This window comes from Panthera uncia, assembly GCF_023721935.1.
Source record: "Panthera uncia isolate 11264 chromosome E2 unlocalized genomic scaffold, Puncia_PCG_1.0 HiC_scaffold_19, whole genome shotgun sequence".
NCBI classification, from domain to species: Eukaryota; Metazoa; Chordata; class Mammalia; order Carnivora; family Felidae; genus Panthera; species Panthera uncia.
The window spans coordinates 14,231,444-14,244,441 of NW_026057588.1; the positions used below are offsets into that span (position 1 = coordinate 14,231,444).

Consider the following 12,998-nt stretch of genomic DNA (forward strand, 5'->3'; position numbering starts at 1 on the left):
AACTCTAGTCCCTTGGGACTCGAGTTAGGGGACTTCGGTGAAGAGGGGCCTGTGCGGGGATGGGACGGACGCTCTCACCCTTGGCCTCCAGCTCCTGCTTCTTCTTCCGCCCCCACGTGTTGTGGTAATTTTCCGCCAGTTGTTCTGCCATGGCCTGGAATGGACGAAAGAGTCAAGGCCCGGACTCAGAGGATGTCCTTCTCAACCCCAACAAACACCTCCATGCCTCTAGATAAAGGATCAGGGGTTTCACCTGCAGCTCCCGGGACAGGGTAACTCCGCTGAGGTCCGGGGGCTGGGGGTTGTAGCCTTCTCGCGGATCATAAGTCTGGGAGGATGAGGGAGAAATGGGGGTGCTTGATGGACTAGCAGGAAGTCCGGGCCCCAACACAGTTTACCTCCTCCACTGGCCCTAGACCCCTGCTCTTCGCCCCCCCCCCCATAAGGCCCTGTCGCTAAGTCACGCCCTCCTCTCCTCTGCCCTTCGCAGTTCTTCAGACCCACGCCCACTCCCTTCCCAGATCTCTCAGCCTTGGCGGGCATCTGGCTCCGGGCCCCCAAGATTTCCCTGACCCCCGCCCCCCCTCCCCCCACGTCCTTTCCTTGGCCCTTCTCCCTTTTCAACCCCACCTCCCGCCTGGCCCCACACTCTCCTGGCCCCGCCCCCGCCGCTCACCACCTCCCATGACCCCGCCCTCTGCCCCGGCCCCGCCCCCACCTGGGCACTTTGGGATATCTTCCGCGTTTTCTTCTTTTCTGTCTTCTCCTCTTCTCCCTCCCTGGCCTTCTCTATCGTCCATTCCCAAGCAATCATGGCCTTCAAGGACTCCTTGATGGGCCAACGGTAAATCTCTTTGTCCTGGGGTGGACAGGAAGGCGTGGAGGTGGTGAGATGGCATGGGAGGGAGGTAGAGGGAGGAGTCCCTGCCTCGGCCTTACTGGCCTCCAGTGTCCTAAGAAGTGGAAAGCCTGGACTACGTGGCTAGGAGGAAGTGGTCCAGCTCGGATTCGAACTCTGGTCTCTTACCTGCTCTGTAACAGAGTCTCCCAAACAAAACTCTCATGATCTCATTTTACTCTGGAGATTCCGAGAAGTTAAATGGCACAGTCAAGGAATCAAATCCAGTCTGACACTTTCTAAGAGAAGGAACACTAGAAGTCCGGGGTCTGGGGAGGCAGCCACGTTTGAGGGAGGGCAAAGTCCATGCATGCGGAGCCCTAACCCGCAGCCCCAGCTAGATCCAAGCTGATGAAGCTGCCTCACTCCTCTCTGAACGCTCGAATTTGGAGGTTTCATTTTGGACCCTCAGCTTTGGGCCCTGAGATTTGCTCACCTTCTCTGAAAAGGTCTTATAGGGCCTCAGCATGGGGTGGGTCTTCAGTTCCTCATCTATGTTCTCCCCATAGGACCAGTTGTTCTGGATCTGGAGGTGGAGAGGGGACAGGTTGCACCACCATGGAGGTGGGGGCGGGGGGGCAGGATGAGGAAGAGAGAGCAGCCCGGGAGACGCAGGGGAAACCCTGGAGGGGCGGAGGGCTCTGGAAGAGGCTTTGGGGTCTCCGAAGAGTTTGGGGTCCCAGGGAAATCTGGGGCCTCAGGGAAGACCTGGGTCTGGGGTGGGGGGGCAGGTGGGGTCTTGAGAAAGGCTGGCAGGAACGGGGGCTGCTGGGGGGTGAGGGAGGACCCTGACGCCAACCTTGTCGAAGGCCCACTTCTCATGTGTGTACTCCGCAAACTTGTTGATGAAGGAGTCCAGCTTCTCCGGGATGATCACACTATTAGGGGGGGATAGGGTGGGCAGATGTTAGCGCTGGCCCATCCTTCCATGTCCGAATCCTTCTCCCTCTCCCGGTCCCCAGTCCCCACCCCGCTCCTGCCCCCAGGCCTCCTCACTTGAGGGTCTCCACGGGCCGAGGGTCAAAGTTGCCTTCAGCATCCACCGTGGCCTTTTTCTCGGCCTTGGATGAATATGAGGCGTCCACGTAGTCGGGGGGCAGGGCCCCTGCGATGGCGCACAGACAGGGCATGGCCATGCGGTACAGCTCTGGATCATACTTCTGGGGATGCCGGGGGCGGGGGGGGGGTCACTGCAGGCCTGGCTGAGCCTTCAAATCCTGGAGCCCTAGGGCCTCAAACTCACCCCTCTGCTAATCAACCCCTCTTCCCTGAGCCCCCAGACATCAGTTATGGTCTCTCTCCCTGAAACCCAAACCTCAGCCCACCTGGACCCTCCAAACCACCCCGGCATCACCCCTCTCCAAGCCCCCAGACTAGCGCCCATCGCCTCTTCTGTAACAGCCAAACCAGAGACCCAACTCCTAGATTCTCCTGGATCCAAACCTGCAGAACTAGCTCCCTCCCTGAACCCCCGAATTGGTAATTTCATTCTGGATCCCCCCACTTTGGCCCCCAAGCCCTCCAAGCAGGCTCCTTTAGGCGCCCCCCCCACGTGCCCGGACCTTGTGGGCCAGTGAGTCAAAGATGCCCCAGAAGAGTTTACGAGTGAGGTGCAGCTCTTCCTCTGAGGTGACCCCGAAGCTAGCCCAGCCTGTGGGGAGGCAGTAATACTTCCAGCAGCGCTCATAGTGGTTGGTGAGGAGCTGGGTGGGAGCAAGAGGGCAACACACAAATGAGGGAAAGCCAAGGAGGCTGGGGCTTTTAAATTATGAAGGGGACGTGGGTCATGCAGGTACTAAGGGAAAGTGCTTATTGGGGAGTGGTCTGGGGCCGTTTAAGATAATTCAGCGCTCTAACGTGGAGTCAGGATAGGCATTGGGCCAGGGCCGGGTTTGTCTGGTGTCGTTTTACACAAATATGTTAAGATTAATCCACGGGTAGGGTTGTGTGCAAACGGACGTATGGACAGAGTGATCTGCGCTTCTGTGAATTACCATGGCGGGCAAATACACGCAGAGCCCCATGCAAATATATGGTAATTGGGAAGAGGACCTCCACATCCAATAGGCAAATCTGAAATGGGGGTTGATTCAGATGTATTGTGTAAATCAGTCCAGACAAGGGGTGTCTCCTTATGCAAACCAGCATGCAAACGAAAAAACTAACAGGAAAGACTGCGAATATTCAGAGTAGCTGTGGTGCTATGTATTCAGATGAATGCACTCGTTGGAAAATGCACTCGTTGGAAAAGCGTAAGGCTGGTGGTCTGGGCGTGCGAGTAAGCGCGCTGATGAGGAAAAGCGGTGTGCTCACGCAAAGACGTGCTAATCTAGGCGAGGACTGGCTCACTGTGAGGCAAATTAAACGCTAACGAGGGAGCGTTAGAGGCCCCGACGACGCCAAGCGACCGTCCTGGAAATCCTAGTACGGCAATGAGAACGCCTCAGAGGTTTCCGTGGGGACGCCGCCCTCGCTTGGCGGGTTAACGGGGCCGGGCGGTGCGTCACAAAAGAGCCCCGAGGCGGCCCGAGGGCGGCGCACGCCGGAGAGGGCTCGCCCTCACTCACCTTGAGCGGCATCTTGGCGAACTCGTTAAGGATGGGCACGTCGAACACCAGGCGCCGCAGCAGGTGCTGCAGCATGGACGGGCGGATGTACCTGCGGAGACAGGCGCGGGGCGGTGGGGGTCTCGCCCCCAGGCCGGCCGCCCCCCGCGGGCCCGCCCCCGCCCCCCGGCCCCGCCCCACCTGCAGAGCGACATGAGACATTCCTCGATGACGTCGCGCTGCGCCTTGGTGAGCGAGCGGCCGCGGGACAGGCGGTACACCGTGTGAAGCATGGAGTCCACCATGATGGCGCGGTGCTCGGTCCCCGTGAAGAGCGGCGCACACTTGGTGATGAGCGGCAGCACCGCCAGGCACAGGTAGCGGTTCAGCGCCAGCGCCATCTCCGTGGTGCTGAAAGTGGCCTGGGGAGCAGAGCGGGGAGGGGGGGGGCCTCAGGCCCGCTTCGCGCTCCTGGGGTCGCCCTGGCTTCGGATCTTCCCCCCACACCTGCTCCTCCCAGTCTCTATGATCTCTTGGAACCATGCAAATTGTCAAACCCACCGCAGCCGAGGCACCAAGTAATGAGCCCTCGTTACCCAGAGTAGACAGCCTTGTAGACAAAGTTCTGCATGCTTCTGTCCTCTCCCTCACCCTTTTTCCTGTGATACTTTTATACAACCCCAGCCATTTACCACTCCACCCATAGATATTCAGCTTTGTGTCTCCATTCAGACACCTGCTTCCGTTTAACACCCCACGCTGCCGTTTTCGCACCTAACAGAATTAACAGTCGCGTAAAGTCCTTCCCCAACTTTCTCCAAGTGTCTCACTTGTAGCCAGGATTGTTTGGATCAGGGCACCAGGAAGGCCCCCCTACTGCATTTGGCTGCTGGGTCTCAGGTCTTTTCATCTGTAACGGTCTCCTTTCCTCCTCTTTTCAATGCTATTTATTTGCCAGAAAATCTGGATCATTTATCCACGGAGTTTCCCATACTTTGGTTTGGGCTGGTCACGTCCACTCACTGTCTCCAATGCCTCACCTGCCAGACCCTCGTAAACCCTCGCCAGTAAGGCTTTTACCCCACCGCCTCACTGAAAGTGCTCATCGAGGTCACCAGTGACCTCCATTTGGCCACACCAGTGGTCAGTTCTCAGTCTTCATCTTACTCGGCTTTGTCCCCTACTATTCTCTAACGATATAACTATTAAATATCTATATAACTATTATTGTTGCTGTTGAGCGCAAGTCTTTGTCTCCTTGGTGCTGAGCCATCACCGAGCATGATCATTTCTTAAATAAGAAAGATGAGATGTTGGATTTCCACCCACCCTCGCCCAGAACTCAGAGTTCCTCTTGGTTTCATTTTCTGTCTTGATGGGGGGTGGGGAGGGAGGATTCTGATAGGTACACATGCCCAGAACAAACAGAAGCGCTGCCGCTGTGCCCTTGACCATCCTGCACCCTCACGGGCGGCGGGGAGGGTGGCTCGGCAGGGGCAGGGCTGCTCACCGTGTCCAGCGAGGCGGCCGCCCGCATGTCGGGCAGGAACCCCACGTCCAGCACGTGCAGCAGGAAGTCCTGGTTCTCGATGCCATACACCCGGTCCAGGAAGAGCACCATGGATGCCTTGTGGTCCGGCACGAAAGATGCCGACATCTTTGGCTGTACCAGAGCCCCGTCTGCGGGCCACGAGGGCAGGGGGTCAGGGCTGCCCTTCGGCCCCACCCGCTCCCTCCCCAGCCTCCCTTCCTTGCCGAGTCCTGCCCCCTCTGCACCTTTGCCCAGCGTGGGGATCTGCAGCGGGAGGCTGATGATGCCCACAAGGTCATCCAGGGGCACGAGGGAGCGCAGGATGGCGCGGATCCGCAGGGCCTCGCCCTTGCCGGCTTGGATTAGCTGGAAGATGGAAGGGGGCACGTCATCCAGCACCCTCTGCCCCATTTGGTCGTTAGTCCATCCATCCCTTCCTGACCCACCGGCAGGCAGAGCAGGACTCCTCGTGGGGCGAGCTCTCCATCTCCCAGCCCTGACTCCTCTGCTCCTAGTGCTCCTCTACTGAAGCCCCGACTGTCCCCGGCTCTCAGTGCTTGGTCCCCCGGCCCCCCCCCCCCCCCCCCCCCCGCGGGGGGCCCCCCCCCCCCCCCCCCCCCCCCCCGCCGCTGGACTGGGAGTTCTGTGAGAGCCAGGCCTAGGGCAGTCTTGGTCACTGGTGTGTCCCCAGGATTGGCTAGCCTAAGACCACCCACATCACGAGAGCTCCGTCAGTGTCGTCAGGTGCCCGACTGAAGAGGTTCGAGGTCGCCCAGGCGTGCCCCTCCCCGTCCCTGGACCTCCAGCTCTCACATGCATCTCCGGCGCACAGCGTCCCAGCAGGTCGATCAAGGCAGCGTAGAAGGACATGATGGCGTGTCCCAGGTGCACCCGGCTCTCCTCGGGGGGCTCCTCCCCAAAGCTGCAGAAGGAGGGGGGTGGCGTGTGGGGGAGGCAGCAAGGGGCACGGGGAAGTTGGGCTCTGCCGCTGAGAAGGGGGTGGGAGACTCACTGCTCACGCCGCCGGTCCCTGCGGACGCCCGGGCCATCCCGCGCCGGGTCCTCTGAGATGCGAATGGCCTCTTCGATGGCGGCCAGCAGCCCCGAGCCGCCCTCACCCCGCAGGGCAGGCCCGAAGCACTCGGGCTTGCGGATGAGCAGCCGCACCACCACGTTGGCGTTCTCCTCCACACTCTCACCTGGCGGCTCCGGCGGGTCCGGAGGCCTCATGAGCCGCGGCCCCGGGGACCCTGCCCCGGCAGCCCAGGACCCAGCACCTCAAGGGTTAACCCCGGGCCCCCACTGGCCTCTGGACCCTGCCCCAGCCCGCCTGGAGGAATCCCAGCCGAGCCAGGACGGGGACCACACCCTGAGGGAGGCTGGCTGGGTCGGGGACACCCCGGCCTCCTGTCCCGCCACCGCCAACTCCTGACTCACCGTTGACGAAGACGGCGAAGCGCAAAAAGTCCAGGTAGCGCTCACCGCCAATAGGGTTCCAGCCGATGTCTGGGTACCCTTTGGCCAGGAGCATGGGGCAGCTTTGAAGGCCACAACCCGCCAGGTAGGACACGACCTGGGAGTGGAGACGGGCTCAGACCGAGGCCAGGCCCGCACCACCTCCTCCCCAAGGCTCCCTTCCCTGCCCATCGCTGGAGCTCTGCGACCTCATTCACGTCTGGATCTCTCGGCGAACGATAATCCTCACCCTGAGCCCTCACCTCCCACCTGGACCGTCACATGGTCTCCTGCCTGGGTTCCCTGCTCCCCCAGTCTATCCCACGCACAGAAGGACCCTGCAAACAGCCTGAGTCAGGCCACGTCCCTTCCCTGCTTAGAACCCTCCTGTGGCGCCATCTGGCTCCAGGTAAAATGCAGAGGCCCCACAAGACTCTCTGCACAATCTTCCCTGTCACCTCCCTGCCCTCACTTCCCACCCCTAACCCCTCACTCCCCCTGCTCTAACCAAACTGGTCTCAAACTCATGAAGCTCACTTCTGCCTCGGGGTCTTTGCACTGGCGGTTCCCCTGCCTGGAATGCTCTTCCCCTGATGTCCACATGGCCCCTCTCCTCCTTCAGAGCTTTATTTGAAAGTCACTTTCTCAGGGAGGCATTCTCTGATCACACTTGTCTAAACTTGGACACCCTCCTGACACTTGATGTTTCTTTCCCCTGCTCGCTTTTTTCATCCTTAACACTCGTCACTAGCTAATACACTATATGTTTTACTTATTTATCTTGTTTATTATTCATCTTCCCAACTAGAATGTCAGCTTCATGAGGACAAGAATTTTTGATTGTCTCAATCACTGTAGTACCCCTGCTGCCTTGGTCAGATCTGGCACGTAGTAGGTGCTCAGTAAATGTTTGTTGGACGAGTAATACTATACGAGCAGATAACTCTTGTTGAGTGCTTACTGTTTTATCAATGGTTTCATGGACTAACCCATTCTGTGCTCGGAATAACCCTATTGGATTATTATATTCATTCTACAGATGAGGAGACAGGGGCCTGGAGAATTTAAGTCACTTGTCCAAGGCCACACAGCAAGGGAACAAGGGGAGTTATTGTAAGGTGCTGAACTCTAGAGCCCATGCCCTTCATTGCTACACACAGTAGTGGGGGGGGGGAGTACGGGGTGGGGGGCAAGGAATGTGCCAAGGTCATGCAGCTGCGGGAGGGTGAAGCGTGGATTTGCACTCGGCCCTGTGGTGAGTGACTGGGCCCTTGTTCTTTCCCTGCAAATTATTCCCCCTCTGATTCAATCCCGGACCATCCCATAGACTGGCTCCCAAATTAGCAGGTGCCCCAAGGGGCCAGGCGGAGGCCAGGCCTCCTCCTTCCACACCTTCTCCAGGTCCTGCTCCTGCAATGCCAAGGCCAGCTCATTGTTGTCGATGACAGAGGCAGCTGCCACGTCCAGAGGCGTGGAGCCCTGCATGCCTGTGAGGGCGAGAGGCAGAGAGAGTGCTCTTCAGAGGATTGTAGTTGACAGTCTCACTCCTGCTTGTCTCACCTCCTCTTGGAAGCCCTCCTTGACCATCCCTTTTACAGCCTGGGTCAGGTGCCTCCACTGGCCCGTGCTTCCCCATCCCACGGCTGAGCACCCTGGGTGGTCACTGTGTGTCCTCCACGCTGCACTGTGAGCCCTGTGAGGGCCAGGGCCACGGCTGTCTGGGTGGACCCTCAGCACCGCTCATTAAGGGCTACCTCCAGGGTGGGTTGAGAGTGAGTGTTTGTTGAATGACCGAACGAGTGAGCGAGCCAGCAGACATGGATGCCTGGATAGACTGCTGAGCGTGGGCCCCGGGGGACAGCTCTCCCTCCACCCCGGGCTCGGGTGTTCTCACCCAGGCCGATGCCACTGTTCTCCAGCAGATAGCTCAGGTGGTCGAACATGGAGCGCTGGTTCTGCCGGCTGATGCGACAGAAGTAGCAGAGGAAGCGGCAGCAGCTTGTGACCATCTTGGGGAAGCGGATCTCCTGGGGGGGGGGGGCAGAGCGGGCCGCTGGTCAGTGCCTCCCCCCGTGGCCCCCTGCCCTGAGCTCCTCGGCCCACACAGGCCCCTTACCTTGGATTCGCCGCCACCGAGGACATTCACCATGACCTCCATGACTGTCTCGTGCATGCCCAGTGCCCGCATCAGGTTCGGGTGTTGGTAGAAGACTTTGTTGTTCATGATGTTCCTGTGAATAGGTAGAGTACGGTGGCGTTTCCAGGGGCCGGGTGTGACCCAAGTCCAGGGAGAGCCCCCAGAGCCTTCACCGTCCCCCTTCACAGATCCCAACCCATTCAATCTTTACGTCTACTCTGGATGGCAGGAATGAAATTACCCCGATTGTACAGATAAGGAAACTGAGGCATGGATCCAAGGTGGGCTCCCCTAGAGCAGAGACCCTCGCCATGTTGCATGTCGTATCCCCAGATGCCTAGAAAGGGCCTGGCACAAAGTAGGTGCTCAATAAACGCTTGCTGAGTGACCGAATGAGGCACATTTGACACCGAGTGAGTGCTCAATTCTGTCATTCGTATCATCATTACCACCCCTACGCGCAGGAGCTCACTAGGCCTCACTGTGACTCCACAAGGGAGGCACGGCTCTTCCCCAGCCCAGAGATAAAGATGAAGCTCAGAGAAGGTCAATCTTGTGCCAAGAGTCACAGGTGAGTAAGAGCTGTCACCCCAGAGGTCGGATGGAGACGTAAGGGGAGGAGACCTCAGCCAGGGAGATGGGCCAGCTACTGGGAGAAGTACACCGCCGCAAGGATGGGCCCGAAGCGGAGGAAGGAGACATCACTGCATCCGGGGGACACGAGCCAGGGGGACGTGCTGGAGCTGGGAGGGCTCCCCTCCTTCCCAGGGGAACTGCAAAGTCAGGGGAAGGGGCAGAGCCTCAGAGCCTCACCCAATGCTCTGGATCATGAGGTTTTCCTCCTGGGGACCCATCTGCACGATGAGCAGCGATCGGATCTGGCCCAGGCACTCAAGCAAGCTCATGGTGTCCTCCATGGACGATGGTGAGATGGTGTATGCCCGGGGCAGGGCACGCAGCAGCTCCCCGAGCCCGTCGTACTGCCGGTGCAGGAGGCTGAACATGGCGCGGACGAGCTCAGGGCTCTGCACAAAGTCCTCTTGAGCCCAGCGCACCACCGTGTGGGACACCAGCTCCTGCAGCGACTCTGGGAAGGGAACGCAAGGGTCAGAACGCACTGCCGGGTTGCGGCCTTGAGCCGGAACAACGGAGCAAGGGCCCCTCTTTCCAGAGGGCTTCGCAGTTACTAACCGTCCCTACCGTCACCTGCCAGGAGGGGGCAGATTCTGGCAGATCTTTTTTTTTTTTTTTTTTTTTTTTTTTTGTATTGCTTTAAGAGCCTCCCTGTTCTCTTCACCCTAATACCCAGACAGTAAGGGCCCCCTAAAGGTTTCAAGAGGAAAAAAAAAATGTATCATTCAAAATACCAGAGCACCATTATAAGCACCTTTCAAATATATAATGCACCTTTGAAAGCACAGGTCGCAATTCCACTTGTTCTGTAAAAATACTGCTGATTTTTTGGGGCTCCTGGGTGGCTCAGCCAGTTAAGCGTCCGACTTCGGCTCAGGTCATGATCTCACGGTTCACGAGTTCAAGCCCTGAATCGGGCTCTGTGCTGGACAGCTCAGAGCCTGGAGCCTGCTTCAGGTTCAGTGTCTCCCTCTCTCTGTCCCTCATCCACTCACACTCTGTCTCTCTCTCAAAAATAAATACACATTAGGGGCGCCTGGGTGGCGCAGTCGGTTAAGCGTCCGACTTCAGCCAGGTCACGATCTCGCGGTCCGTGAGTTCGAGCCCCGCGACAGGCTCTGGGCTGACGGCTCGGAGCCTGGAGCCTGCTTCGGATTCTGTGTCTCCCTCTTTCTCTGACCCTCCCCCGTTCATGCTCTGTCTCTCTCTGTCCCAAAAATAAATAAAAAACGTTGAAAAAAAATTAAAAAAAAATAAATACACATTAAAAAAACAAAAATAAATAAAAGTACTGCTGATTTTTCCTCCAGAGAGACAACAGACACAAAGAAAAACTGTCATTTGATGTCATTTGGTGCCATTTGAAAATGATGTCAAGGTTAACGGGTTTATTTTCCCAGTCCCTCCTTGAGACTCATCATCCTGCCATCCAGCATCCATTTCTCTCTTTGCCTCTCTCTCCCAACCCTTTTCCTTTCCAGGATTTGGGGGCAGAAAAGACAGAGGTCTCATGTGTCTCAGGCTTAGGAGAAACCTCCATGCACTGACACTGAATGATGGTGTCATATCAATTCATGACCTTCCAGAAGCACTACACAATCTGGCCCTGGCACTTCTCCTTCTTTTTTTTTTTTTAAGTTCATTTGTTTATTTTAAGATAGAGAGCAAGGGTTGGGGGGGGGGGGGCGGGGGCAGGGAGCAGAGAGGGAGAATGCTGCACTCTCAGCACAGAGCCCGATGCAGGGCTCGAACTCACGAACCATGAGATCATGACCTGAGTCAAAATCAAGAGTTGGATGTTCAACCGACTGAATCAGCCAGCACCTCCCCCCACCCTTTTTTTTTTTTTTTTAAAGTTTGGGTCTTGCCCTGGTGACCTCATCTCCTGCCCCTCTCCTCCTGCTCACTCCCACACTGGCCTCGAAACATACCAAGCATGTTCCTGCCTCAGGGCCTTCGCACTGGCTGTTCCCTTTGTACCAATCATCTTCCCAGATCTTTGTATACCTCACTCCTCCACTCTGACCCCTCCATCTATCCCACTGTCTCCTATCACTCAGCTTTATTTTTCTCCTTAGCACCCATGGCCACCTGACATTATGGTATATGTATATGTGTATCTGTTACAATATTCTAAACTCCTGAAGAACAGAGACTGTGACTTTTCCCCCCTACAATATTCCTCAGCCAAGACAACAGTGCCTTGACTGTTGTAGAATTAAACCCTGTACCAACATCAGGGATTCTGTCCTTGTTGGATAGAGCTGATGTATAATTTGCACAATGACCCACTGGCCCAACACTTATCATAACAGTGTTTCTAATCCCTCGTCATAGTAACTGTTTCACAAAAAAACAAAACAAAACAAAACGAAACAAAACAAAAAAACAAAACAAAAACCAACAAAGAGAAAAACAAAGAAAATCCATGAGAACACAGAAGCCATGCTGGTATAGGAGCTTCCACCATCCCGAGGTGGGATGTATGTCTCTGCTCTGGCAGGCCATATGGCACACCGGTCCAACACACATCCTGTGCAGCCCCCACATTTCGGCCACACTTCCAGCATGCCTCTTCTCTCACCCTACCTCCCACTCCTCCTCTCTCATTAATCCACCCCTCCCTTTTCCCTATTCCTCATGGCCTGTCTTGGACCCAGAGGCTCCCCAAACACAAGGCCGTCTGCCCCATCCCTGTCCCTCCCTAAGGCCCCAGTCCTCACGGGGTTTGGCCTCCTCAGCAGGTGGTTCCTCCTCAGGTTTCTCCTCCTTCTTCTTCACCAGCCTCACTTTCTCCAACAGGCTCATCAGGCGGCTGCCCAGGGTGGCCTCTTCCTCTGGCTCCTCCTCCTCTCCCTCCAGCTGAATTCCTGGAGTTGGTCAAGAAGATAGAGGGTGTCCTTCATCTGTTTGTTTATTCATCTACTCAGTCATTCACTTCTTTGTTCATTCATTGGTTCATTCATTCATTTCTCACTCATGTATCCCTTCTTGGGTTCTTCATTTATTTCTCTATATGTTCATATGTTTGTTCATTTATTCATTCTTTGAAGCATTTTAAATATTTTGTAAACCAGCTATTGTAAATAGGTTAAAGAACTAAAGGAAGCCATGTCTAAAGTATTAAAGAGAAGTATGATGATAGTGACTCCTCAAATAGAGAATATTAGTAAAGAGGCAGGTCATATAAAAAAAATAACCATATAGAAGTTTTGGGGGCTGAAAAGTACAATACCTGAACTTTTAAAATCACTAGAGGAATACAATAGCATATTTGATCTGGTAGGAGAAAGAATCAGTGAACTTAAAGTTAGGACAATAGAGGTTATCCAGTCTGAAGAATAAAAAAGAATGAAGAAAAACTAACAGAGCCTTAGAGCCTGTGGACCAGAACATCACAAAATATATCAATATATGCATAATGGGAATCCCAGAAACAGAAATGAAAAATGGCCACAAAAATGTGCAGAAATAATAGCCCAAAAGTCCCTCAAATCTGATGAAAAATATGAATCTATACATCCGAGAAACTTAACAAATTCCAAGTGGGATAAAATCAAAGAGCTCTGCACTTAGACACATCATACCCACCTGTTTCAAAACAAAGGCAAACAGAAAACTTGAAAGTCAGCCAGAGAAAAACAACTCATCATATATAAAAGAATCTCAGTAAGATTATTAACTAAGTTATCAGAAACAATGGAAATTATCCATTCATCCCACCAGACACCCACCATCTCTCCATTCAATTTTTAATCATTCAACTATCCATCCATCCATCATCCTTCTCTTTATCCA

General features: G+C 55.4%; 1 protein-coding gene across 1 annotated transcript in view; it reads right to left on the reverse strand.

Moving 5' to 3' along the window:
- Positions 1-12,998, reverse strand: part of RYR1 (ryanodine receptor 1) — a 112,497-nt gene that overhangs the window by 62,407 nt on the left and 37,092 nt on the right. The window contains 19 exon segments of the mRNA XM_049622333.1: positions 79-154; positions 254-328; positions 719-859; positions 1,335-1,424; positions 1,698-1,776; positions 1,895-2,058; positions 2,461-2,601; positions 3,466-3,556; positions 3,646-3,866; positions 4,955-5,124; positions 5,221-5,341; positions 5,789-5,897; positions 5,988-6,174; positions 6,413-6,548; positions 7,823-7,917; positions 8,325-8,457; positions 8,547-8,661; positions 9,381-9,654; positions 11,924-12,070. Coding sequence (XP_049478290.1) covers positions 79-154; positions 254-328; positions 719-859; positions 1,335-1,424; positions 1,698-1,776; positions 1,895-2,058; positions 2,461-2,601; positions 3,466-3,556; positions 3,646-3,866; positions 4,955-5,124; positions 5,221-5,341; positions 5,789-5,897; positions 5,988-6,174; positions 6,413-6,548; positions 7,823-7,917; positions 8,325-8,457; positions 8,547-8,661; positions 9,381-9,654; positions 11,924-12,070 — 2,565 coding nt within the window.